At 43.4% G+C, this 25,476-nt stretch overlaps 5 protein-coding genes across 10 annotated transcripts; 3 read left to right on the top strand and 2 right to left on the bottom strand.

Annotated features, from left to right (window-relative positions):
• Nucleotides 1-881: 881 nt before the first annotated feature.
• LOC9268615 (protease Do-like 8, chloroplastic) lies at nt 882-6,498 on the bottom strand. 2 transcript variants are annotated; one of them, XM_015778519.3, is made up of 13 exons: nt 6,242-6,498; nt 5,693-5,811; nt 5,462-5,544; nt 5,265-5,363; nt 4,893-4,959; nt 4,684-4,759; nt 4,487-4,553; nt 3,483-3,700; nt 2,812-2,879; nt 2,181-2,260; nt 1,555-1,641; nt 1,372-1,479; nt 882-1,250 (listed from the first exon to the last, which is right to left on the bottom strand). In XM_015778519.3, exons 1-13 carry the CDS (start codon nt 6,376-6,378, stop codon nt 1,122-1,124), a joined length of 1,338 nt encoding a protein of 445 aa, XP_015634005.1. In that variant the 5' UTR covers nt 6,379-6,498; the 3' UTR covers nt 882-1,121. The 2 variants fall into 2 exon arrangements, with proteins under 2 accessions (XP_015634005.1, XP_015634006.1); XM_015778520.3 differs by having other exon boundaries at nt 5,704-5,811.
• Nucleotides 6,499-9,478: 2,980 nt separating this feature from the next.
• On the top strand, nt 9,479-13,538 carry LOC4336047 (ATP-dependent RNA helicase SUV3L, mitochondrial-like). Its single transcript, NM_001419395.1, has 2 exons — nt 9,479-11,648; nt 12,931-13,538. The coding sequence occupies exons 1-2, from the start codon at nt 9,499-9,501 to the stop codon at nt 12,983-12,985; spliced, it is 2,205 nt and encodes a 734-aa protein (NP_001406324.1). The 5' UTR covers nt 9,479-9,498; the 3' UTR covers nt 12,986-13,538.
• A 926-nt stretch (nt 13,539-14,464) lies between these two features.
• Nucleotides 14,465-18,173, top strand: LOC4336046 (NAP1-related protein 1-like). 3 transcript variants are annotated; one of them, XM_015778343.3, is made up of 10 exons: nt 14,465-14,742; nt 15,933-16,013; nt 16,129-16,179; nt 16,367-16,438; nt 16,518-16,631; nt 16,723-16,784; nt 17,159-17,219; nt 17,361-17,417; nt 17,507-17,548; nt 17,783-18,173. In XM_015778343.3, exons 1-10 carry the CDS (start codon nt 14,620-14,622, stop codon nt 17,855-17,857), a joined length of 738 nt encoding a protein of 245 aa, XP_015633829.1. In that variant the 5' UTR covers nt 14,465-14,619; the 3' UTR covers nt 17,858-18,173. The 3 variants fall into 3 exon arrangements, with proteins under 3 accessions (XP_015633829.1, NP_001406323.1, XP_025880936.1); NM_001419394.1 differs by having other exon boundaries at nt 15,891-16,013; nt 17,783-18,166; XM_026025151.2 differs by lacking the exon at nt 15,933-16,013.
• Nucleotides 18,174-18,948: 775 nt separating this feature from the next.
• On the top strand, nt 18,949-21,970 carry LOC4336045 (ran guanine nucleotide release factor). 2 transcript variants are annotated; one of them, NM_001419392.1, is made up of 7 exons: nt 18,949-19,336; nt 19,467-19,502; nt 19,641-19,778; nt 19,930-20,016; nt 20,676-20,723; nt 20,815-20,891; nt 21,461-21,970. In NM_001419392.1, the coding sequence occupies exons 1-7, from the start codon at nt 19,262-19,264 to the stop codon at nt 21,606-21,608; spliced, it is 609 nt and encodes a 202-aa protein (NP_001406321.1). In that variant the 5' UTR covers nt 18,949-19,261; the 3' UTR covers nt 21,609-21,970. The 2 variants fall into 2 exon arrangements, with proteins under 2 accessions (NP_001406321.1, NP_001406322.1); NM_001419393.1 differs by lacking the exon at nt 19,467-19,502.
• A 369-nt stretch (nt 21,971-22,339) lies between these two features.
• LOC4336044 (glyceraldehyde-3-phosphate dehydrogenase A, chloroplastic) lies at nt 22,340-24,408 on the bottom strand. Of its 2 annotated transcripts, none has more exons than XM_015780502.2 (4): nt 24,107-24,408; nt 23,899-24,009; nt 23,247-23,799; nt 22,340-23,159 (listed from the first exon to the last, which is right to left on the bottom strand). In XM_015780502.2, exons 1-4 carry the CDS (start codon nt 24,146-24,148, stop codon nt 22,657-22,659), a joined length of 1,209 nt encoding a protein of 402 aa, XP_015635988.1. In that variant the 5' UTR covers nt 24,149-24,408; the 3' UTR covers nt 22,340-22,656. The 2 variants fall into 2 exon arrangements, with proteins under 2 accessions (XP_015635988.1, XP_066165528.1); XM_066309431.1 differs by having other exon boundaries at nt 23,247-23,820; nt 24,107-24,271.
• Nucleotides 24,409-25,476: the final 1,068 nt, after the last annotated feature.

The raw sequence follows: 25,476 nt of genomic DNA, 5'->3' as shown, positions 1-25,476 counted from the left end.
CTGGGGAATAGCTAGCTACACTACAGTGTCACTTGGAGGAATTTAGGACCAATGCAAGACTGTCACTGGGTTACCTCTCTACTGTCTCTTTCTTTGGATTATAAACCGTCTCTTTTTTTGGATTGTAGATCAGCCAACCCAAGCTGTTGCTTTCTCTTCTTTGTGTACTTTGGAAGCTTCTCTCTGAATAAAGGAGCACGCCTCCCCATGCTGAAACCAACACAACGCACATCCTGCTACTCCTGCCGTGCTTTACCTTACTGTGCCATATAGCTGTTGCTTTATGTTGTGTTATTCTACAGTATCATTCTTGGCTTCTTGTCGTGTAACACCATTTTTACCTTGGGAAATTTTTTTCCCTTCCGCAATGAAGCTTGTTTTGCCTTGGATTGAGTGGATCAGTCCAAAACCAAAAGCCAATCTTGGCCCGTTCAAAGATCCAAAGTGGGAACCAAGCCACGCCACACAGCGAAAAGCCTCCCACTGTTGCCGCTAGTAGCGACATTCCCTTCTTCTTTTGCTTTCTTTAGGTAATCCCCCTAGGGTTACTTAGGCTGCGTTCTTTCAAAGGAGATTGGGGAGATTGTCATTCGTTTTCCGCGCGCACGCTTCCCAAACTACTAAACGGTGTATTTTTTTTAAAAAAATTCTATATGAAAGTTGCTTTAAAAATTCATATTAGTCCATTTTTGAAATTTAAAATAGTTAATACTCAATTAATCTTGCGTTAATGGCTCACCTCGTTTTACGTATCTTCCCAATTTTCTCAATCCCCTCACCATCAAACACAGCCTTAGAGCAAACACCCTTGTTAACCCCCCAAAAGAGAAGGAATTTCAGCTGGTTACCTACATATACTTACATCAATGAGATCATCAGGATGGACTGACTGCATCATAATCTTCAAAGGATTATGACGTATAATAAGCAGAAACTCTGATGTATATTGAGGCACCATCTATGGAGAGGAGAGAGAGAGAGAGAGAGAGTTCTGAATCGATTCGTTTTAGTATTTAAGAAACAAACGAAAAAGGCTTCAGGTTGGAAGCATGAACAGCTCAGCAAATGCGATATTTACAAAAGCAATAGATCGGGGATGCCAACTTACTGCTAGAAATACATCAGATACTTGCCTCTTCTAAAGGCAAGGTTACCTCCAGAGTTTCAGCGCCTCTTTGGATTGTCAAGCTCACCTTGTCTCCAACGCCATAATCATCCAGAACCCTCGATAGATCAGATTTGCCTTTGATCTGCTCCAAAAGATCCAACATGAGAAACAGAGACTGGACTAAGGCTACCTTAGTACATAGCATCCAAGGATTCTGACAGAAGGCTATAAAATCAGTTTAATGTTAACCAATCAACACTTACAGGTTTACCGTCCACGGCAACAATGACATCACCAAGAACAATGTTACCAGCAAAACCCCTACTGGTAGGAACAAGACCAGCTTTGGCTGCAGCACTGCCCCCAGGAACCTGCAGAAACAGAAATATTATGAACAGAATCCAGTTTGGCCAACAGAAAATATGGGTTACACCAACTCAGTCTACCTGCAATATTAGAGATCCAGTGCGAACATTAAGCTGATATGCGATTGGATCTGGAGCAAACTCCACATTCAAGCCAGCACGGCGAACCTTAAGAGAGGAGTGTAAGCATAATTTAAAATAAAATAGAATACAGAAGCTAACTGCTAAGCACATGTGTCGGCAATGGAAAAGAAAGAAGGTTCTTAATAGCAATCTAAAATTTATCTGTGCTCAAAATTTTTGCAACAAAAACATTCAAGCAATAGTGTTCACAAAGTTTCAAGAGAGTTTTCAGGAGGGGAGGGCAAAGTTTTGGGCCAAACTCAGACCAAAATTAATTTAACTATCTTTGGAAAAGGTCCCTATAGTATTTACAAAAACTTATCAACCGAAAGTTTCCTCCTACTGCTAACACCTAAAGTTGACTCTGAGCATGTTTCACAGCATGTTGGTCTAAAATCATGACAACCACAGTTATTGATTATTGATAAAGAATCACAATCCATAAGATGCCATCTAATGCATGAAACATATACCTACATATGGCATCTCCATAAACATAACACATTATTCTAAGGGGATGATTAGAAAATACGTATGTTATTAGGTTGATGATGATGTTATTGAAAGATATCCATGCAACATACTTTTCCAAACTGAATTAACTGAGGAGCTATTTTCAGAACAGTTGATGACGGGATGGCAAAACCAACACCAGCAGATGTTCCTGCGACATTGAAGAAATAATGGAATCTCAGACTAACATAGGAATTTAAGTTACATTGGACATAGTTGGATCTGAATATCTGATTTATGCTCTACCAAATCAACAACAAAAACAAATGGTCTAATGCACAGCTTCAAGGAGGTGATTTTGAGTCAACTATAATCAATTATGTCAATTCTTACAGCCCATTAGGATGCAAGCAAATAACAATTTCAAAGAATGCTGTGAATCCGAATATAAACATGATAGATGATACCACTCACTAATCATGCCATCAAAATAGAAAGTCACTCAAAGTGTGCCATCAACCAGAGTACTCTGGGAAATGAACTGATGTACAGGGATCGAGGCAAGCTTTGCAATGTGTTATGATCATTTTAGTTTATTGAGGATGAACTTTTACTAATTGGACATATTCTCTTTTGAATGCTAAGTGCAGTGCTTGACATCTGTAGAGAAAGCATGAACATCTACTAATGTTACCTCCGCAAATCAGCATGAAACAATTCAGTGCTATTTGATTAATACATTTCATGTTGAGATAATCTAACCTGTCTGTGTGAAAATTGCTGTATTAATACCAATCATATGCCCCTTCGAATCCAGCAATGGACCACCACTGCATGGACATACATCAGTATACATGCTTAGTAAAACCCTCTATAATACATTTTCAGAAACATAAATATCCAACACATATTGTATAAACCACTACTTACAACATGATCCTTAACCCTAGATGTTCATTGCCCCAGAGTACAGGTAATGCATACTAAATCACTTCAAGGACGAGGGCATACATGGTCAAGCTGATTTTGACCACAAATATGATCAAATTCTACCCTAATATAGTAAACTGGTAGCAACAAATATTACCACTATGCCAACTGCCAGAGCTGCAATTTAGCCCCAATCTATGTGTCCTGACTTTAGATGCGATGCTAGAAACTCAAGAAAGTAAGAAGTAAAATACTTCCTCTTCTGTGTCCTGAGTCAACTGTTTTGCACTGTTATAGGCAAGTACTATCATTTTGTGCATAGTAGAAACCATAAACAGTAATACAGTATAGCCATCAAGTAACTAGTGACAAAAGTGTTTATGCTTGTCAGTAAGTAATATACAGATGTAAACCAGTACAACTAATGGTAGTTTCCAGGTTGGGTTCTGAGACCAGAAAAGGGTAATCAGTTGATAAATCATTAAAGAAACATATCTACAAACCTGTTCCCAGGGTTAATAGCTGCATCTGTTTGAATTCCACCTCCAATTGTTACTCCAGCTTGACTGAAAATGTCTCGATTTAAACCACTGATGACACCAACAGTTAGAGCATGGTCAAAGCCAAATGGATTTCCAATTGCTAAACACTGTTGACCAACTCTTAGAGCTGAAGATTGTCCCACGTTAATTGGCTTCAACAGATCTGTAGGAGCATCCACCTATTGCATGTCCATAATCCATATATGAGGTACTATGTCTGACAACATTTGAGCTCAGGTGAAAATCACAACAGGACTTTACGCACTAACAAACCGTAAAATTATCTAATACAGCCCTTCCATTGGTTGTCCTTGAACTAGATTCCATTGGGACAAGGCAGGCATAAGATGAGTAGGTAAATAAAAACATCTTGGTATCTAAAAACATACATATACTATTTCCGTAAAAGAAGAAAGGACGGGGCAAACAAAAGTATGTATTCTTGACCTCTGAAAGGAACCTCCCCCCCTCCCCCCCCCCCTCAGTTTCGTAACTTAACTCTTCAAAAAACATTTCAATCAAATAGCATGGGACCCCTAACTCAACAGAAGAAAATGTTGTGTTACTGTCACAAATAAACTATTATACCATAACAAAACAAAACAACAAAAAGGGAAAAACTGAAGCAGTTGGCTAAAGAGATGAATTTTTACTTATGAAACTAAAACTCCAAAAGTATCATTTTTTTCTTTTTCTGTTACTTCCACTTTCTACTCCCTTTTTATTTTCTTAGTCCATGACATATGCCATGTGAGATAAAAATGAGCAGATAGTTAAATCCTTGGCTAACGACAGAAGGATATTAATGAGAGTTTGAGGCATGTACATGCCAGGCCACCAGGGAGATGAAATGAATTGAATGACTAATATAAAATGTTGCACACCGAAATGAGATGAGAGAAACCTATGGTAAACATAGTGATGATAGATGACAATTCTCTATAGCTAATCAAAAGACTTCTCACCTTGAGAACAGCAAGATCTTTAGAACGGTCAGCACCAACCAATTTGCCTTCAAAATTTTTCTGTATCCTTTCAGGTAGATATAGGAGAGCACCAGAGCATTAACGATTAGTTGGCTTGCATATACAAGGAACATTGCAATTGTATATACATTAAATCATGAAACTATCCTGTAAAATGCAGTTTTATTAGAATTTACCCATCAGCAGCAAGAATGTTGACACGCGCAACAACTTCGCCAGGCTTTGGTTTTTTTGAAAGGGCATTGCCAACCACTGTCATTGCACCAACAATTAAAATGAATAAGATGAGTGTGCAACAGGGTGAAAGGGTCAAGCACCATAATTATGTATGAAGGAATTTAGATCTCTCACATATGATGGGTTTTTAATTTACTGACTGCCATACCATGGTAGTTTGTAACAATATGGCCGGAATCATCCCAAACTACGCCAGAACCATTTCCTTCGGGAATCTATAATGAATATTAAGAAGTTTCTTTCAAACAAGGGCTTCTAAAATTTCTATTAAAAGTAACAATAAGACTCTACACATGATATCTGCGAAAGATATACAGGACATCAAGACAATAAATCAGCAATTCCTTGTCTAACTTTAGCTTGATCGAATCACCAGTTCAGAAAGAAAGAATGCCAGACTTGTCCTATCCTAGTGCTTCTATGGAGAATACTAGTGATGCATTTGTCAATTTGAGCAACAACTAACACATACTCTTGACTCTACTCTAACCTATAACACGAAAGCACATTTTAGTTTTACCTCAACAACACCAGTTACATTGAGCTGAGGGCGCAGAGTTGCATCAAAAATGTTGACAACAGAGTAAGTATTTGTTTCAAAAAGCTCTGCGATCCGTTTCTGCCATGCAAGCCATAAAAGAAGAAATATCCAAAGAAATGTAAATATATTTTTGGAAGAAGTAAAATAGGATAAAGTGGGTTCAACTAAGTACTGACCTCAGTTGGAAACAGTGGACCAGATGGAAAAATCTTTGGAGTGACATCATCAATTTTAACAGATGGATCACCCAAAGCAAGTGCTGTATTTAAGGAGTTGTAAGTTACAAAGCATGAACACTTATAGAGTAAATTAAATACTACAAAAGCAATCATTTGGGTAGGTGACAACTGACAAGGATCGAGTTAATTTCTATTAACACCTAAATTATCATGCCACTTAGTCCGAACCTGAGAAGTACCTTGAAGAATGTAAGCAAAAGCAAAACGATGATAATGCAACAAGCTTCCTCCTTGACGCAAGCAATACAGGTTTACTTGACATTTCACCATATGTTTCCATCATTGACCTGGAATATAATTTCAGATAAACATAAACAGATAGAGTGAATAGGAAAACGGTCAACCAACTATGAATACCTAATGCAGGTGCACATAGTCACAGAGTGAGCGCCGTGCAAAAGACAAATACTACTAACAGAACATGAGAAAATGTGGACGCTGCTTGATGGTGAGTTAACTAACACGAATGTTCTCGCACATCGAATTTTCCCCTAAAAATTCATCAACTACTACTCTACTAGATATCAAACGGAACACAACTGGAATAATCAATAATCTCCCGCTAGAAGCAACCGAGATTCAGCAAGCGAAAGGTACCCAAATTGGGCCATCCTACACTAACTACGCAATACAGTTATCCAGAACCACCAGATTGTACCGATGAAAACCACCCGGTTAGAACAAAATTTCTGGCGCAGGGGCAAGGGGCGGGCATACCTCGGGGCCGTTTCCTCGCCGTCGCGGGTGAAGGGGGAGGAGGCGGCGCACTCGATAGCCATCCTCCGGCGGCCGCCGCCGCCGACGCGACTGCCCGGGGCGCGCGCGGCCGGAGCGGCGCAGGCGAGGCAGTGCATCCCAGGTTCCGAGCAAGCAATCCAGAGCCCCGCGGGGTCTCGAATGGGAGGAGTGGTGGGGGTGCGTGCGTGTGTGGCTTGCGAGCGACCACCGTGAAGCGAGATGATTTGAAACCTCACACCAATTCTGGGGCGTGACGGACTGACGGTATCGTGGGGGATGGCCGGATGGGAGAGGTGTACGGGCATACGGCCCAGACCATCTCAGCCCAATTAAACAGGCCACACGATGCTGTTTTTGACAGAGCCCCCTCTTTCCAAATAGCCCCTATTTTTGTACTTTTTTTTCAGAAAGGTCCCCATGTATTTGCACTCAGTCCCCTTAAGGCCTTGCTCGGTTTAAAGAGTGTTGAAGAGGATTGGAGGGGTTTGTGGGGATTAATCGAATATAGCCTAAGGGTTGAAAACAGTATGGATTCGGATACTCGAATGGATACCAAATTATTTTAGCGGATTGGGATTTGGTGTGGATGTAGCGTTGAAAATGATATAGAGTCGAAGATAACACGGCCTATAAACGAATCAAAAATATCGGATGTTGCATACATATACAACGTAATACAATAATAACAAGAATTAGAAACACTTAACATCACACCACACAATAAAGCTAATTAGACTTACAAACTAGATAGAGAGCTTATATCTACTATTATAAAAATTTAAGATGTTTTTATCGGTACTTTGATACGTCATCCGTGTTTGAATCGGTTTTAATTTTATTTTCAGTTTTAATCTCTGTATCTCTATCTCTACTTAAAAAGAATAAGAAATTTCCAAAGTCGGTAAAAAAGAAAAAGAAGTCCGACTAAAAAGGTAAAAGAAAAGTCCGACTAAAAAAAGGATAAAAAAGCTTCTATCGTTGTAAGAAAGAAAATCGTCCGACTCAAGGAAAAAAAGGGGGAAAAAGTCTCGCCAGTAAAAAAACAAAAAAAAAAGTCCGTTTGTGTTTTTTTACTGGCGATTTTTTTTTCACGCTAAAGAGTTTTTTTCCTGCGCACGCGTTATTGGTTTTTTTTTCTGGTTTTTTCAATCACACCGCGCCTCCCGGGCGCTTTTGTTTTTTTTTTGTCAATTTTTTTCACCGGTTTTTTATCCCATGCGATTTTGGTTTTTCTCATCTGGTTTTTTTTAATCCGATCTATTCGCGGCACGTGTACCAAGTTGAACCCTGGCGACGCGCTAGCGCCATATCGATCGTGCGTTTTCCCTCCAATTTGATTGCAAATAAAAAAATCGATTCCTACTCCTCCCTCATCATTCTCTCTATGATTTTCCTCGCTTTATTTTGTCGGATTTAATCTAACGGTTGCCGATGATGACGGCGATCTTTCCCGATTATTTTTATCCCGAGTTTTATGCTCTGATTTTGGGTAAAACGGAAAAAGGTGAGTGGCCGGATAAAAAACCCTCAACCAATTTTGGGTGATTGAGGAAGATTCGTCCGGATTTGATGGGTCGAAGGAAGCAGGCCAAACGAAGGAGGTAGCGGACCGACCTAGGGCTAAAAACGGCTTCACTCGTGACTGGGTCGAAACAAGCAAGCTAAATAGAGGGAGGTAGCGGACTGGCCTAGGGCTGAAAAGTAAGGAATGCTTTCGCCCCAAAACCCAAGAAAGATTTTCATTAACTTTTTTTAATTATAATATATAGCGATCCCAATATTAGAATTTTCATTAACTTTTTCAATTATAATGTATAGCGATCTCAATATTTCAATTTGTTGCTCAGCTCTTAATATATCATTGAAAAAACGTATTTACTCATTGCAACGCACAGGCATTTTTTCTAGTAAGAGAAAAAAACAAACAAATCATTTGGTTGAGCTATGATAGCAATATAATCATATGGCTAGTTATTAAAAATTGAATTATCTGGATAGCACTTTGTTAGATAATTCGCATTAAAAAATCGGATAATATGCATCATTGAATTTTAGCAATACCATATTCTAATCCTAATACGCCAGATTTTACAAAATATTTTACCATATTATTAGTTCTATTGGATTCGGACCAAAACAGAAAAATAACCGATCCATTTTTCATCCCTTCTGGTAAACCATGGACCTCGAAGTCTTAACTCCCTCAAAGGTTAAGATAAAATACGGAGAAAATTCTATCCGTGATCCAAAAATTTATCCCAAATCAAAGAATACCACAAAATTTTCACAATACCAATCAATACCACATAAAGAACCAAATGATGCATTCATCTTTCTCTCCTCATCCCCTCTCATCTGATCTTTGGAGTGGATTCATCCTCTTCCGGAGCTTGAGATAGATGCCATTGTCGTGTCTGCCATTGCCAAGGACGAGGTGGTCACACCGAGGCTTCGGCTGGAGCTCGATCTAGATGGCGTCATCGCTGCTATTGTCGTAGTCTTGATGATTAATCAATTCAATCTTGGCTGTCATGAGAGGAGAGGTTAGATTTCGTGGTATAGATGGAAAATTTGGTTATTAGATTTCGTGGTATAGATGGAAAATTTGGTTATCTTTGTGGTATTATTTGGCATTCAAAAAATTTTGTGGTATTCTTTGATTGGAGAAAATGTTTGTTATGGGCGGATTTTCTTAAGGAAAAAGTACACCAAAGGTCCCTCAACTTGTCATCGAGTTACAAAATCGTCCCCCAACCACAAAACCAGATATGAAACATCCCTCATCTTGAGGAATAAGAAGCAACCCATAACAAACATTTGCTCCGAGAGGAGAGAAGTGAGAGAGGGAGATAGAGGAGGAAGGGAGAGGATGGGATGACGTGGCATCCTAACATGTGGGGCCCATGTGGGTCACATGCTGACTCGGCCACTACGTGGGATAAAATCGGGCTCAAGACCACTGAGGGACCTAAAGTAAACGGTTTTGTAAGTTGAGATGGATGTTTCATATCTGGTTTTGTGGTTGGGGGATGATTTTGTAACTCGATGACAAGTTGAGGGACCTTCGGTGTACTTTTTCCTTTTCTCAAAGGTTAGCTATCAACCCCGCCGACTCCGCTGGAGGCCCAACTCGGCCCACGGCCAATTACTGGGCCGCCGCCTGTCGCGCGACGCCTCTCCCTTCTTCCCCTTGCCCCATGTCGCCGGCCGCCTCCTAACCCGACCTACTACCCTCCATGGCCGCCGCCGCCGCCATCGCCGCCGCACTCCTCCGCCGCTCCACATCCTCTCAACACCACCGGCGCATCCTCCTCCTCCCACTCCTCTCCCACCTCCAGCGGGCCGCGCCCCGATCCCCTTCCCCCTGGGACCCACCGCCCCACCACCGCTTCTTCTTCTCCTCCGACGTGACCGCCGAGGGGGACAGTAAGCCGCGGCCGCCTCTTGACGGGAAGCAGCTATGGCGCGAGGTGTCGACCTCGGAGCCCGCCACCGGCGCGTCGCGCCTCCCGAAGGCCACGTGGGACGCCGTGGTGGCGCTCCTCCGCCGCTTCGGCAAGGACCCGGCTATGTCCGACCAAGCCCTCGCGCTCTACATCCCCGCCTCGGCGTTCCCCACCTACGCCCGCCGCTTCCGCCACTTCCTCCCCGCGCGCCTCTCCCTGGAGTCCGCCGAGCACCTCCTCTCCCTCCCGGCCGACGACGCGCACGCCCTCCTCCTCCCGGCCTTCGCTGAGTTCTGCGTGACCCACCTCGCGGACGAGCTGAGGAAGCACGAGTCTGTCATGGCCGCGGCGGACCTCACGGCGCCGCACGCGTGGTACCCCTTCGCCCGCGCCATGCGCCGGCGGGTGGTGTACCACTGCGGGCCCACCAACAGCGGCAAGACGCACAACGCGCTCACCCGCTTCGCCGCCGCCAAGTCCGGCGTGTACTGCAGCCCGCTCCGGCTCCTCGCCATGGAGGTCTTCGACAAGGTCAATGCCCTGGGCGTCTACTGCAGCCTCCGCACTGGACAGGAGATCAAGGAGGTGCCATTCTCCAACCACGTCGCGTGCACGATCGAAATGCTCTCCACGGAGGAGCCCTACGAGGTTGCAGTGGTTGATGAGATACAGATGATGGCTGACCCTGTCAGGGGCTATGCGTGGACACGAGCCGTTCTTGGGCTCAAGGCAGACGAGATACATCTCTGTGGTGACCCTAGTGTTCTGAAGATTGTTCGGAAGATTTGCGCAGATACTGGAGATGATTTGGAGGTGCATCAATATGAGCGCTTCAAACCGCTTGTTGTTGAAGCAAAGACACTGCTTGGAGACCTCAAGAATGTGCGCTCTGGTGACTGCATTGTCGCGTTTTCACGCAGAGAGATATTTGAGGTGAAACTGGCAATCGAGAAGTTTACGAAGCACAAGTGTTGCGTTATATATGGAGCTCTTCCACCAGAGACACGGCGGCAGCAAGCAAAGCTGTTTAATGAGCAGGATAATGAGTATGATGTGCTTGTAGCAAGTGATGCTGTTGGTATGGGATTGAACCTCAACATTAGGAGAGTGGTATTCTATAGTTTGGCCAAGTACAATGGGGACAGGATGGTACCTGTTGCTGCTTCACAGGTAAAACAGATTGCTGGGCGAGCTGGTCGGAGAGGCAGTATTTACCCAGATGGGCTGACAACCACCTTCTTGTTGGATGATTTGGATTATTTGATCCAGTGCCTTCAGCAGCCATTTGAGGAAGCGAAGAAAGTTGGTCTATTCCCTTGCTTTGAGCAGGTGGAAAGTTTTGCCATCCAGTTTCCTGACCTTACCTTCAATGAACTGCTGGATAAGTTCCGTGAAAATTGCCGCGTCGACAGTACATACTTCATGTGTCACCAGGAAAGTATCAAGAAGGTTGCTAATATGCTTGAGAGGATCCAGGGTCTCTCCCTCAAGGATCGCTACAATTTTTGTTTTGCTCCAGTGAATATAAGGGATCCAAAAGCCATGTACCATCTTCTGAGATTTGCTACAAACTATAGCCAAAGCCGTCGTGTTAGCATTGCAATGGGAATGCCAAAGGGTTCTGCAAAGAACGACACTGAGCTTCTGGACCTTGAGACAAAACATCAGGTCCTGTCAATGTACTTGTGGTTGTCACACCATTTTGAGGAAGATCATTTTCCTCATGTGCAGAAAGCTGAGGAAATGTCAATAAATATTGCAGATTTACTTGCTAAGTCACTTGCCAAAGCAAGCTGGAAGCCTACATCAAGACAACAAGCAAAACCAAGACGAGAAAATGAAGAAGACAACGATGTGGAGCAGGCATCAGATGATAATGCAAAGAATGATTCAGAAGATGGTTATGAAAGGTCAATATCACGTATAAAACCGTTCATGAGGTACAGCTTCCAACCCATATGTTTCACAGATATGCTGATTCAGCAAAATTACATACATTTTTTTTCTTTCATATAGTTCTCGAACATATGGTACTTTTTAAATGCAATAGCTCAAGATATCAGATTTGTCTTCTTATATCAACAAAATTAGTATTTTAAGGAGCTACTGCAATGCATCTGTGGAAGTGTTTTATTGGACCCAAGAACATCTCCTGTAAACGACCACAGCTATTATATGAATCTGTGTGATGGCAAAATTAGAGCAAACCTTGTCTATTTCATGAGCCTATAACATAAAGTGTTCTCTTTAGTCTTTACTTGTTGAGGATGGTAAATTGGTAAGGAGTAAGGACAACTATATTTTGTATGAAGTCAATGGGCATGCTGGTGCTGAAAACAGGCACTTCTTTCATGTTCAAACTAAAAATATCATTATATGCCCACTAAATGTGCTTAGAATTAAATTTAAATCTGTGGAAAGGGGCTGTTTGATATATTATAATCCTACATAAAGGTTGCTAGTTGCTACAACCAGAAAAAAAAAAATCTCATTTGCATATTGTGTCTGCTGACTTAAGGCCATGAAGTGCTATGAATGTGTTTGCTTTTTTTTGCTCATGATAATTGCCAGGAAAGTTGTAGCGGTATGTAACTGTTTGTCACCAGTTTTCAATGCTGGCAGTAACTTTTGATTAAACTAGTGGAACTATATGGTTATATCATTCCATTGGAAACTCCACAGTGTTTCTTCAAGTTTCATGACCTCATTCATTTTGTTTTGGCTAAACTAAATTGAAAATTCTTAATAATCTACAAGAATTTTATCACTGACATTGGTCATTGATGTTTCACTGATTTGAATGATCGCACCTTGTAATGTAACACTAGATCAGCAGGGTTTTTTTTTTTTTCATATTAGTTAAGTTCCTCTGAAGATTAAGTCCAGCTAAGTTTCCTGATAATGCAGAAATTTGCTTTTCATTTGCCTTTTTTCAAAGGAAAATATTTTTTCCAATTATTATCATATACGTACATTGATATGTTTGAACGAGGTGAAAAGGAACATCTGCATTCTTGTTCTCAAGGTTTAAAAATACCATGTTAAAAGAAGAAAAAGAAAAAGATCGCAGAGTTGATTGCGTGGTGGGGCCAGATTTTGCCCAAGTAATTTCGTAAATTTAGAATGTATAAAACAATTTTCATTTAGAATGTATATAACAATTTTCAATTAGAATGTAGTTTCAGATACAGTTATGATGGTATTGTTTGTTTCCTTTTGCAGGAAAAGGCTGGATAGACCTAGTCAGGACCCTTCTTCCTTGAACTTTGTGGCATGAATTACTTGTGGCCTGGGTGATTAACCCCGACTGATTGCTTCATGAGATCGTGTGTAGCCAAGTCGTTGCAGCCATTTCAACCTCCCAGAACTGGCAGTTCATCTATCAGTTCTGGTGTAGGATGGTTGGTTATGTTGGCTGAAGTTTGGAATTGATCTTATCCTCAAAATGACACTGAAGCCATCCAGAGGTGTAAGCTAGTATGCTTTAGTGGCGCCACGGGATACTTTAACTTCAGTTTTGTAGATTATTTGCACGAGAAGGATATATCGACATGAATTCATCAGAATTAAGTTATTAGTGTTTTCCTGATATGAACAAGGGAGTAAGGGACTGTGGTAATAAGTTAGCTGGGGGATATACGGTTTTTTTATTGGGTATTCACTTAGCCTTGGATGTAAGGGACTAGAAAGTAAACTTGTTTTGTTTCAGTTCTGTTTGAATCAATGGCAGCGGTATAACCTTCTGCAACGTTCTCACCTGAGTTTTCCAGTGCTCATAAAAAAATTCTTGTGCTCAGTCAGCACACAGGTGTAACTACTGTTTCTAATCAGGGATGAACGCGTCCATGAGCACTCATCGGCACAGTGTAACACGAGACTAGAAAATAATATCGCACTTTGCCCGTTCCATAAAAAAACGAACTTAATTTTTCATTTGGTGCAATAAAAGGGCATCTGTTTCATGTGTTTTCAATTCCTATAAGATTAAAGATACATGCTACTCTCTCGGTCCCTAAATATTTGATGCTGTTGTCTTTTTTAAACATGTTTGACCGTTCGTCTTATTAAAAAAAATTTAAGATTTTTTTCCTATCATTTGATTCATTGTTAAATATACTACTACCACTACTACTCAAGTAGCTTAGGATAGGTTAGCTGTTGGTGTGGTGTTGTAGTTATGGTTTTCGCTCAGTTTCCTAATTAACCGTGCGCTGTAAGGTTTGATCCTGTTTTCTCCTTAAAATGGAATATCTTCTTCTTAATATAAAAAGTCAGCAATGGCCTGATCGTTTGAAAAAAAAAGATAGAAGGTGTTGAGAGGATTAAATTTTAATATATATATTTTTTCATCGATTTTTGTATATATTTACATGCCTTTGAAATATATTTACATAAATATACACTCTCCGCGGGATAGAAACGAGCCACCGCACCGTCGACGTCACGCGGCACAAAAGGCGCAGGATCGATGGGAGGGGCGGTGGTGCGGCACCCACACGCGTGACCGCATGTGTGTAACATGGATGGATTAGGTATTAATAATACAATATATTTACAACAAACTATTATATAAATAGATTATTAGATTGATTATCGATGATATTTTAATTAAACTTCCTCTTCAGAGAAAGAAACTACTATTTGTTTCAAAGGGACCTAGCCCATAAGAAAATGAGGCCCAACCCAACCCAACTCAAACCGGCGAATCTCTGCGCGCGGCCCGATATAAAAGGGCTCGCAACATACAGCACCCACCATCCCCTAACCCCTGACCACCCCCCCGCCTCCGCACCCGCCTCCGGTTGCCTCCTCCCCTCTCGGCGGGCGGCGGCAGCAGCGGCGGCAGAGTCAGCAGACCTCGCCGGGAAGCTAAAGCCCTAAAGCTCGCGGAAGGGTTTATCGCAACGGGCGATGGCGGCGGCGGAGCAGAAGGGGAAGAAGCCGAGGACCGACGGCGCGGAGGCCGAGCCCGTCGACGCCGCCCTGCTGCAGTCCATCGAGAAGCTCCAGGAGATCCAGGACGAGATCGAGAAGGTGAGTCGGCGTTGGATCCTCTAGCACGGCGTGGTTGCTGCTGCTGGGGCGTTTGTATTTTTTTTTAGGGGGCTGGGGTTTTGGGGGTTTATGGGTTCGCGGAGCGGTCGCGGCTCAGGGGGCGCGCGGGATTTAGGAGAAGTTCGACTCCCGATTCTGATTCTGTTGTGTTTATGATATCGTTTCACTGCGGAACGAACGGTTGATGAATGATTGGTTTACTATGGCTGGGTAGACATATGGTTTGGGAGATCGGGTTTTCAATTTTTCGGTTCTCTCTATGGCTCAAGTTGGGACATAAGTGCTATGTTAGATGCTAGATAGCTTGTCCATGTTCTCTCTATGGCTTGACCTGTTTGGAGGCCTGATATTGTGGAATTGTGAAAGTTAGCAGTAGATGTTGTGCCTGTTTTGTTCTGTCAGATACTTAAAATCAGTTGACTGTGAACCCATGGCCATTGAACTGTAGACGTCTAGAATAGATTGTGCTACAGTTAAATGCTTTATGAGCACTTTGAGATGCATGTGGAGCTCATTGGAGAGTAGTTAGCTGCAAAAGTTTTTTCACATTCAACTTAGAGGTTGGAGGCTTCAAAATGTGGTCAGAAATGCTTTAGGAAACTCGTCTGTCTTTGTTCAATTCCTCTGGCAATTTAAATTAGTTCTATAATGTAATCGCAGAACTGTACAAGCTAAATTGGGTGCTCTAATGTCCAGAAACTCCACATATTCTCAGACAAAGCTAATAGGTGCAAATTCTCGGTTTCTCTGGAATGAGAAAAATTCTTGCATGACTTGGTTCATGATTACCTGATCTGCACAACATTGCATTCCAGACTCCCTTGTCTACCAGATATTGTGCATCATGGATTCAGCTTCGTTTCAGGCTTTTTATTTGACTTCATAATTACTCCATTCTATTAGTTTTAGTATCAGGATTAGTGATTTAATTGAACTAAGTGAAAATTATCATAATCAATGATGCAATCTCTAAAATTGTACTGCTAACAAAGTGTTCCTTTCCAGAATTATTGTTTGAGTACCTACAATTCCAATTTCATATGTTGATTGGACCTGATACAATCAGCTGGAATGTTTAGTGGGTTTTGAATGTTAGGCTCTTAGTTCATTGCATTAACTGAGTTCAGGTTAATGAGGAAGCATGTGATAAAGTTCTGGAGTTGGAACAGAAATACAACGAGGTTCGCAGACCAGTTTATGTTCGACGGAATAAAATTATCAAGCAAATTCCTGACTTCTGGCTGACAGCGGTCTGTAATATGTTTCTACAATGATTTTTATTTCATGCTCTTTCGGATTGAATTGTTGATTGATTAAAACCTTTCATCTACTTATTAATTATGCTATCTACTGTTCATCTTGCAGTTTCTTAGCCATCCTATGCTTGGTGAACTATTAACTGAAGATGATCAAAAGGTACCTTTCTTTTGTGGACTACTAACATTAACTTTGATATACTTTTAAATCAAAAGTAGTATGAGGCGTACTAAAGCAAGGAAATATTGATTTTCTCAGTAGTCCTATGGGAACAATCGACGCACAATGAACACAATGAAATATATTACTAGAACTACGTCATGAGCTTTCTTATTTTTTATTATAGATTTTCAAACACTTGGAGTCTATCGACGTGGATGACTCAGAAGATATCAAATCAGGCTACTCCATTACTCTCGTGAGCTTCTTTGCACTTGCAAGATATTATTTCCTTATTTCTTTTACCGTGATTACAATTGCTTGTCATTGAACTGTAGACATTCTCCCCCAATCCATATTTTGAAGATACAAAGCTTACAAAAACATATTCCTTTAGTGACGATGAAGCAGTCAAAGTAAAGGCTACCTCCATCAGGTGGAAGAAAGGAATGGTATGGTACCCTTTTGATCGATCTAAGTGTTTCTGTTGCTATGCTTGTGCAAAGAGAACCTATTAACCTAATAACATTTTTAACATTTAAGGATATTGCCAATGATCGTGCGTACACGAAGAAAGGGGACAAGCGAATCTTAATTGATGAAAGGTTGTTATTTCTATCTGTTTCACAATTTTGGTCTTCTCTTTTCTACTTGGAAGTTGGAAGAAATAGTAGGGACCTTCTATAAAGTAATCTTAGCATGCTAGCTTTATTCCTTGTTTCATTCCTGGTAAACCTGCTGGTTATGTTGCTTGATATAATTCGATAACCGACTAGCAACTGCCAAAGGCACATGATAGCATTCTTTTCACTATTTTGTTAGCTATCATTTATATGAACTATCTGTTTTTTGGGTGCGGTGGAGGCTTTCTGCCATGTCTATATCCATTTCTTACTTTTATATAATATTGTGTTCTTTGTTTGTCACAACTGGGTTCTTGGCAGTTAAGTTGTTAACACGTCTTCATTTTCCTTTGCAGTTTCTTTACTTGGTTCAATAGTGAAAAGAACAGAAGTTTTGCTCATGGAGCTATGGATGAGGTATAATCGTCCCACTGGCTCGTGCTAAACCATGATTGTTTGAAACTTTGTTTAGTTGTAAATTATTCGAAGTTCTATCACAAGAGTTTTGGAATATCCTATGCTCTGTGAAGATGTTCTCTGAGAACTTTATTTGCACAGGTGGCAGATGTCATCAAGGAAGATCTGTGGCCTAATCCTTTGAAGTACTTCAACAATGTTAGTCTTTCTACCGTAATAAGTGGTTTGTTTTATTTCTGTTATTCCTAAATCCTAATATCTTGTCCTATCCGACATCTCATTTGCAGGAATTTGAAGAAGAATTAGAGCTACTGGATGACGATGACGAGGTAATCCTACCTCACATTTGTAAATATATAAAGCGTGATAGCTTATCAGTGTGCTCATAATGGTTACTCCCAGTACAACATTGCATGTCATCCTTTCTTATGCTGGTGATATTTTAACTTTTCAGTAAGGTTATTTTAGCAATATTTTTTTGCGCTTGACTGGTAGGTGAATTATTACTGTTGAACTTTAACCATTGTATATCTGTATTTATCCTCCACTCGCAACATTTTTAGGTATCTGATGATGACGATGAGGAGGAGGATGATGAAGACCAAGGTGAAGGAGAGGAGGATGGAGAGGAGAACTGAGCTCTCTGTCATGTCAGATTCTTTTGGCCTGGACAACTTATGTCTGCAGAAAGCGGAGACCGGGCCTCCTGGAGGGCTGAAACAGCAGGGCGTCCCCTTTTGCGGCGTTGTGGTGCTCGACTTAGCTGGCAGTGTAGGGACTTGCTCCGAAAAACTTTGTTCTATGGAGAAATAACTCGAGTTCAATAGATGATTTTGTTGCATGCGCGATCGAAATGTTGCGTGTTGTTTGGAAGTGTTATTTACCTTGCCGTTGGATTAGTGTTTATAACGCTATTATATATAGAGAATGATCAAATTAAATTTTGCAGCCTCTCACGCGCCGACTGCCAGAGTTAATTTTCCAGAATACCTGAATCTGAATGGCACACCCTTGCCTTTTTGCTCTGTTCTGAGTTTCCCTGCGCGGCGTATCTGGAGCATTCAGTAGGTTCCATTCCAAGCTGAACAATGTTACCAGGAATGCCGTGAATCGGGATGCCGACGGATGACGAATCCTCTCCGAAAATACTGTTTCTTCTCTTTCCAACAAGATGTCATATGATTATATTATGTTAAAAGAAAAACATGTGTTTCAAATTATTAGAACTCAAAGTTTCATATGTGATAGTAATATGTTTCAATGCAAATCTTTAGCGTGTTTCATAAAACTATCTGCCACTCCTCTCTCTCGTCTCTCTTCACCTCATCCATATATGCATGTATGTATTTAGTGACCTTCAAAACTTTTTTCTCCTAAACTACTTATCTAATCTACGATCCGATCCCACTGTTATATTCGTTGCAATTAAATCTTTAGAACAAGTTATCGTATGATTATATTCTGATAAAAGAAAAACATATGTTTCAGTCTGTTAATACGTAATGTTTCATACGTGATAAGTACATGTTTTTAACATGTGTCTCCACTGTGTTTCAGTGATTAAAGTTTTTTGTTTCGTTTCACTAGTGATCAACTACAACATTTAACCGACCGATATTTTTTTAAAAGAAGATAGGGCGCCCCATTCAAGGAATTCTTCCCAACGCTACGTGAGAATGTGAGATGGGCGGTTTTGTCCCTAAATTTTTTGCTGGAAGCAGTTGAATTCAGGCGGCCGCGTGAGATGGGCCGCTCGCTTCGCCGGCCCGTCCGGGCCTCCGAGCGTCCCCGCTCGTCGCCTCGTCCCCTGCCTGCGCCGCAGTGGAGCAACCGGCACTACCGAACCGCTCGGCGTAGCATCCACGCAGCGCAGGGGAAGGAAAGCCGAAGCGCGGCCGCCGCGCGTGAGATCGACGCGCGGCGACTTCGCCAACCTTCCCTATAAAGCGCTGCCCCAATCGCCAAGCCCACCGACCTCCTCCTCCTCTCCAGTCTCCACCACCGACTTCTTCGTTTGATCTCGGGCTCCGGAGGACCGGAGGATGTCCGGCGAGAGATGCGCCGGGCGGCCGCTGTTCGGCGGCGCCATCTCCAGTACCTTCCCCGTCCGGTTCCAGGTACTCCCTCGCCTCCCCCACCATCCTCCTTGCGAGGCGGCGGCTTCTCGTTCCTTCACGCTGTACTGCGCTTACCCCCCCCCCCCCCCCCCCCCCCCCCGTTTTCCTTTGGTTTTTTTTTTTTGGTCAGGATGTGAGCAACATCAGGCAAGTCCCCGACCATCAGGTTCGTGCACCTCTCGCTTTTGATCCCTTTTGAGTTTGGTTTTGTGTTCGGGGGGGGGGGGGGGGGGGGGGGGGGGTGGCGGAGTTTCTGCGGGTGGCTGATGCGTATACTTTGATTGGGTTGGGGTTTGCTGCGCAGGAGGTGTTCGTTGACCCGGCCCGCGACGAGAGCCTCATCTTCGAGCTGCTCGACCTCAAGGGCGAGGTAGAGGACGGCGGCAGCGCGCTCTGGTTCCTGCGCGACATCGCCAACGAGCAGGACGCGGGGGACAACTTGGTGAGGATAACCTGTTAGTGCTTCAGCATACTACTTCGTCAAACATTAGAGTTAGGAGTCGATGTAACGTAATCAGGAGTTCCTGACTGTTTGTGTTAAGATTCGAGGGCTCATGCCTTTAAACTGAGTTAAATTCATGTTTGTTGGCTAGGTAGTTGAGCATTCTGGGACGATCGAGCTAGGTGGTCTGCGATTTGGAGATGCTCCTGCAGTGGCTGGAACTGCGGTTGGTCAGCTGGTAAGATTATTTCCTCTTTGTGTTGTGCTTTGCCAACTCCAGATTATTCTGCACCTTGCGATAAATCAATATCCAGCACATTAGATTTTCACCTTCTTTTTCAACAATACAAATATATGATGGCACAATATTGCTGGAGTTGTATAGGTTTAGGTGATCACACTTCATACTTGAACAGCTGCACATTACAGAGAATGGAAACAGATTTTGGTAGCAATTGGCATGCCTAAGAAAAATAACAATGATGTATGGATAAATACTAGGGATTACTGGACGTTTTGTTGGTTGAACTGTAGGTGGGCTGAACCATTCTCATATAATTGATGACCCCTTTAAATCATAGTGTTGGAGGTATATGTTTCTAGGTTCTACATCCTTCTCTTTCCAGATAAGTAGTAATGCAGATGTCTAAGTGGAAAATAAAGTTTGGGAGAAATTAATGATCAAGAATCCTCCATAACATAAATAGATCCATGAAACATTATGATTTGTGCAAAATTATCGAACTACTGTGTATCATGATTTCATTAACTCTGGTAGTTCAGTTCATTGATGCACATTGATACTTGATAGCTTGGATATGCTGTATAATCAACACTGGATGGTGAATTGACCAGGAAAGTGCAAAATCTTGTGCTTAATTTTCTTCCTTTTTGTAGGCTATCTCAAAAGGAAGGCAAGGCAGAGAAGCACAGAACATTGTTCGAGTGAGTGCATCCATTCCTTCATTAGTATGTACAACAGGAAAATTGTGAAATCTTGGTTCTTCAAACTGAGTTCTTGGATTACCTATTGCAGCTTTACTTGGCCAATATACGCCTCAAGAATGCAGCTACTGATGTAGTTATTACTGCATATGAGCCACTGTTGATAAAGTAAGCGCAGTATATCACTAATTACGTATACTTTCTGTTAGACAGGTCATTTCTATTAGTTTGTACTTAAGCAGGGTGAAAAGCTCATTTGGACTTCCCATCACAGAAACTACCATTCAGTGTCATCTGTTGGTCATAGCTTGGCTAATATTTGATTATGCATTCTAAGAACTACGGATTGTCTGTATCAGTCTTTCCTTTTTAAAGTCTGGTCGCATCTTGACATGTTTGTGGTGAGTGTTGATAATCTTGTTTGGTGAAACATGCTTACTGTTTAGGAACACACCTGTGCTTACAAAATGAAACAGCCCTATTGTGTTCAGCCTGATGTTTGAATTTTCTTGTCATACTGATTGCTAGTGCACTGGTGGATAGTTAAACAAGACGAAACTAGATTTGTAGTTAAATTCTGATAAACAGCATTAGGTGGTAATGTTAGATTGTTAGAGGTTATTGAAGACTTTATTACAGCTTTTCTGCCCTTCTATATCAAAGTTTACAGCATAATCCTTCAGATATTGTTTTTGTAAATTGAGAATTTGATGTTGTTTCTGTTGCTATTCATTCAGCCCCTTGAGTGAAAGCGCCAGTGCAGTTGCAGCCGGTCCAGCAGTACCAGCAGAACAAGCAGGATGCTTAGCAATGTCTGAGATCTTCAAGCTCGCCGTGATGAACTTCAATGTCCATGACTGGAATCTTTTCAATGGCAGCAGTTGAAACAGGGTGGATAGTTTATCATAGTACCACTACTGAGCATCGCATGAACTTTTCCTTGGTCTAGTATCTGAACATTATTTTAGATCGGCAACATTCGTTTTGTTAATGTAGTGTCATCAGCAGACCCCTGTTGAACTTGAGTATCATGTTAGCTTCAGGAATTTACTCATTTGGCCCATGATAGTTAATAGTAAGCACTAAATCAGTAAAGAAGAATTATGTGTATCTATCAAGTTAGCTATGAGTTCTGGACTTCTAGTTAGCTAGAGTTCTGGACTTCTTCATTTTTGAGTCCACAGGTTCGAAAAGTTCGTTCTGAAATCAATTGGATTTCCGAAGGAAAATGTCGTCCTCCCTACATTGTATGGACTGGAATATTTGTCCTACACAGTACCATATATTCTTGATCCTTGCTCATTGCAACAGGCACCAAGGATCAGGATGACGAACATGTGAACTATGAGTTACCAAATGAACACGCCCCACGTTGACCAGGTCATGATCCATTTGGATTGGGGCAATTTGTTTCAACCATTCATCGCGCATTTGACGCATCGTCTCGATCGTGGTAAGATCCTCTGGTCACCGTTAAATTTTGTATCTAAAGGCGGTCTCGCTCCTAATTCATTACGTATTTAATTTCCCTGTGAGTTTTACCTTTAAAAGTCATTTACATTTCCTCATGTTATAAGTTAATTAAGATTCACGCATCACAGAAAAACTAACAAAAATGGTCCCAAGCAACATGCTGAAATTCTATACCAGAACCTGGCAACCGGTGTCCGGTAGTATATACGGTATTACACATGAACATTACACAGCATTGCGATTTCCAATTGCCGGAAGTCGATAATAATCCGTGCCGGACAGTGAAAAGTCAGATGAGGTGGGGAAGAAAAGCAAAGAAAGAAACAAGAAACTGTGTTGGGCGCTCGAAACTTCGAAATTCTCATTACAAAGGATCGAGAGGAAGAAGGAAGAAGTCTGGGGAAAATTTTTGGAGCGAGGTGGAGTTACAAAGGCAGCAGCAGCAGCAGCTTCTACGTTCTCACTTCCACTGGTTGGCGACGATGTCGGCGAGGTCGACGACCCTCTGCGAGTATCCCCACTCGTTGTCGTACCAGGCGATGACCTTCACCATGTCGTCGCCCATGACCATGCTGAGCGACGCGTCGATGGTGCACGACACGTCGGAGCACCTGAAGTCGACGGACACGAGCGGCACGTCGCAGACCTCGAGGATGCCCTTGAGCTCGTTGGCGGCGCTGTCGCGGAACGCCTGGTTCACCTCCTCGGCGAGGGTCTTCTTGGACACCTGCACCACGAGGTCGACCACGGACACGTTCGGCGTCGGCACCCGGAGCGCGATCCCGTTGAGCTTCCCCTTGAGGTTCGGGAGCACCAGCGCCACGGCCTTGGCCGCGCCGGTGGACGTCGGCACGATGTTCAGCGCCGCCGCACGCGCGCGCCGGAGGTCACGGTGGCTCGCGTCGAGCAGCCTCTGGTCGCCGGTGTAGGAGTGGGTGGTGGTCATCGTCCCCTTGATGATGCCTGCGCCATTGATTGGTTAAGCATCAGAGAGAGAGAGAGAGAGTAAAATTGGTCGAGGATCGCTGATGCGCGCGTGTGCGCACGTACCGAACTTCTGGTCGAGGATCTTCACGAAGGGGGCGAGGCAGTTGGTGGTGCAGGAGGCGTTGCTGATGATGGGCTCGTCGGGGCTGTACTGGTCGGCATTGACGCCGACGACGTAGGTGGGGATGTCACCCTTGCCGGGGGCGGTGATGAGCACCTTCTTGGCGCCGGCCTGGATGTGCTTGCCCGCGCCGTCGCGGTCGACGAACACACCGGTGCCCTCGATGACGAGGTCGATGCCGAGCTCGCCCCACGGCAGGTTGGACGGGTTGCGGTCGGAGACGACCTTGATCACCTTGCCGTCGACGGAGATGGCGTTGTCGCCCACGGGCTTGACGTCGGCGTCGAAGATGCCGAGCGTGGAGTCGTACTTGAGGAGGTGCGACGCCTGCTTCACGCCTCCGGTGTCGTTGATGGCGATGACGTCGAGGGGCGAGCTGTCGCCGCGCCCGTGCCAGCACCGCAGGAAGTTGCGCCCGATGCGGCCGAACCCGTTGATCGCCACCTTCAGCTTCGCCTCCGTCGGCGCCCGCCGCGCCCCGCCGCTCGTGCCAACCTGCGCCCGCCGCAACACAAACTTCAACACCCCGCGTCACGCACACGCCGCCTCGACGACGCAACAAAAGTTTTCCGGTGCATTGCTTCACGCACGTACCGCGTGGGTCCTGAAGGAGACCGCGTTCATGAAGTCGTCGGAGGTGGCATTCCGCCGCAGCGGCAGCGACGACGAGCTCCTCAGGCCGGAGAACTCCGACAAGCCGCCTCCCTGCACACATAACCACACACACAGACACCAAACACAATCTTTCAGAGCGATTCTTGCAACCAGGAGAGACGAGCAGTAAGCAACTAACCAAACTTACCTGGAGTGGCACGGTGGCGGCGGAGAGCATGGGCGACGCCATGTCCGACGATCAGATCAAGAAGAATGCAGCAGCAGCAAGCTAGGACGGCGAGGCCGGGAAGTGTGTATATATGAGTGTGGGATTGGGCGCGCCAGGGGTTTGTGGTGCGCGGTGCAGCGAGGTGTCATCGTGAGGCCCGGATTGGGCGAGAGATGAGATTTCGGATAGCCCAACGTATGGCTCCCAGCGTTCTCGCACAGCCATCGCGTCACCCACACAAACACATGTGTGTCACACACATCTCAAAGTTCAGCTGCTCCATCCATTATGTGTCCGCCGTTTTTTCTTTTTCCCCTCGGTGATTCTTGTCGCGGTGAAGAACTGAGCGTTCCAGCCTTTCAGGTAGTACGTGATATTGTACGCGGTACTGCATGGGAGGCCCTCTCTGCGACGCAGGCGGTGATGGCTACGCAGCTGATGGATATTCGGCGTTCGATTCTGTCATTCTTGAGGAGGTCGAGCTCGCTTTCGGAGGTAAAAATGCCAAGGTTGGCTGCTCGTGGACCGAGCGGTACAGCTCTTGCGAATGCGAGATTGGCAGATTGCGTCGGTAAACGATGGGCGAGGGGGAGGGGAAGCGAGGATTTGCGAGATGTGGCCATGCGGGCTCGCGCCTGCTGCAATGCATCTTGCGGTGGCCCTCGCCCCCGGTCCATCATCAGTTCAGTCTCCCGGATCCTCTTGTTTTTCTGAGGCCTGGAGTAAGCTTAACATCCACGTCGCTCTCCGGTCTCGGCCAACGTAGCGCTGTTCTTACGTTCCGGGATGTTCAGAAATTCAGATTTCGTTGGGCGCCCACGTTGCCGCTGCCGTTCTTTTTCTTTCTTTTTTCCCCCTGTTACACAGAAAACACACGTGCACTGTGCATTGTGCACATACACTATAGTTACACATTTGCGGGTAGATCTCTAACACACGTTTAAGAAAAAGAAAGATAGATGATAAATCCTCTCAACATTACTAAATTCCTATTAAAAACACACCCGCACATGTGGTGTGGGATATGCGCTAGCCATGCACTGAACTCATGACTAGCGGTTAAAAAAAAAGCCGATGGTTTCGAACGGCTTGAACTCATAGCCATAGTATATTGAGTCGAGCTAGGTTTTTAGCTCATTAGCTTAATAAGATATACCGTTAGCTACTTGTGTAGCTTGCTAGGCCATGAGGTCAATATATATTTTTATACATTTTATACATAAGTACATTAGTCCATTAATTGCTTATAAATTATTTGGATTCAATGAGTTATTTATCATTTGGTGTTTATTCATTATATTAATATATGATAAATTGGTAAATCAATTCAAAGATGCAAATGTGATATT

This window comes from Oryza sativa, chromosome 4 (assembly GCF_034140825.1).
Source record: "Oryza sativa Japonica Group chromosome 4, ASM3414082v1".
In the NCBI taxonomy this organism is placed as follows: Eukaryota; Viridiplantae; Streptophyta; class Magnoliopsida; order Poales; family Poaceae; genus Oryza; species Oryza sativa.
Note: the sequence above shows the minus strand (reverse complement) of the source record. Positions and strands in the feature narration are given on the sequence as shown.

What these genes read in the sequence shown, in the direction of transcription:
- LOC9268615 (XM_015778519.3), bottom strand. Translation starts at nt 6,378, where the DNA reads ATGCACTGCCTCGCCTGCGCCGCTCCGGCCGCGCGCGCCCCGGGCAGT. An exon ending in TATTGTTACAAACTACCATG is followed by an intron (nt 4,760 to 4,892) that starts GTATGGCAGTCA and finishes GTGCAATGACAG; the next exon opens with TGGTTGGCAATGCCCTTTCA. An exon ending in AAGATCTTGCTGTTCTCAAG is followed by an intron (nt 3,701 to 4,486) that starts GTGAGAAGTCTT and finishes GACATGCAATAG; the next exon opens with GTGGATGCTCCTACAGATCT.
- LOC4336047 (NM_001419395.1), top strand. Translation starts at nt 9,499, where the DNA reads ATGGCCGCCGCCGCCGCCATCGCCGCCGCACTCCTCCGCCGCTCCACA. An exon ending in CGTATAAAACCGTTCATGAG is followed by an intron (nt 11,649 to 12,930) that starts GTACAGCTTCCA and finishes TTCCTTTTGCAG; the next exon opens with GAAAAGGCTGGATAGACCTA.
- LOC4336046 (NM_001419394.1), top strand. Translation starts at nt 14,620, where the DNA reads ATGGCGGCGGCGGAGCAGAAGGGGAAGAAGCCGAGGACCGACGGCGCG. An exon ending in TAACTGAAGATGATCAAAAG is followed by an intron (nt 16,180 to 16,366) that starts GTACCTTTCTTT and finishes TTTTTATTATAG; the next exon opens with ATTTTCAAACACTTGGAGTC. An exon ending in CGAATCTTAATTGATGAAAG is followed by an intron (nt 16,785 to 17,158) that starts GTTGTTATTTCT and finishes TTTCCTTTGCAG; the next exon opens with TTTCTTTACTTGGTTCAATA.
- LOC4336045 (NM_001419392.1), top strand. Translation starts at nt 19,262, where the DNA reads ATGTCCGGCGAGAGATGCGCCGGGCGGCCGCTGTTCGGCGGCGCCATC. An exon ending in AAGCACAGAACATTGTTCGA is followed by an intron (nt 20,724 to 20,814) that starts GTGAGTGCATCC and finishes TACCTATTGCAG; the next exon opens with CTTTACTTGGCCAATATACG. An exon ending in TATGAGCCACTGTTGATAAA is followed by an intron (nt 20,892 to 21,460) that starts GTAAGCGCAGTA and finishes CTATTCATTCAG; the next exon opens with CCCCTTGAGTGAAAGCGCCA.
- LOC4336044 (XM_066309431.1), bottom strand. Translation starts at nt 24,148, where the DNA reads ATGGCGTCGCCCATGCTCTCCGCCGCCACCGTGCCACTCCAG. An exon ending in TCTCCTTCAGGACCCACGCG is followed by an intron (nt 23,821 to 23,898) that starts GTACGTGCGTGA and finishes GGGGTGTTGAAG; the next exon opens with TTTGTGTTGCGGCGGGCGCA. An exon ending in GATCCTCGACCAGAAGTTCG is followed by an intron (nt 23,160 to 23,246) that starts GTACGTGCGCAC and finishes TCAATGGCGCAG; the next exon opens with GCATCATCAAGGGGACGATG.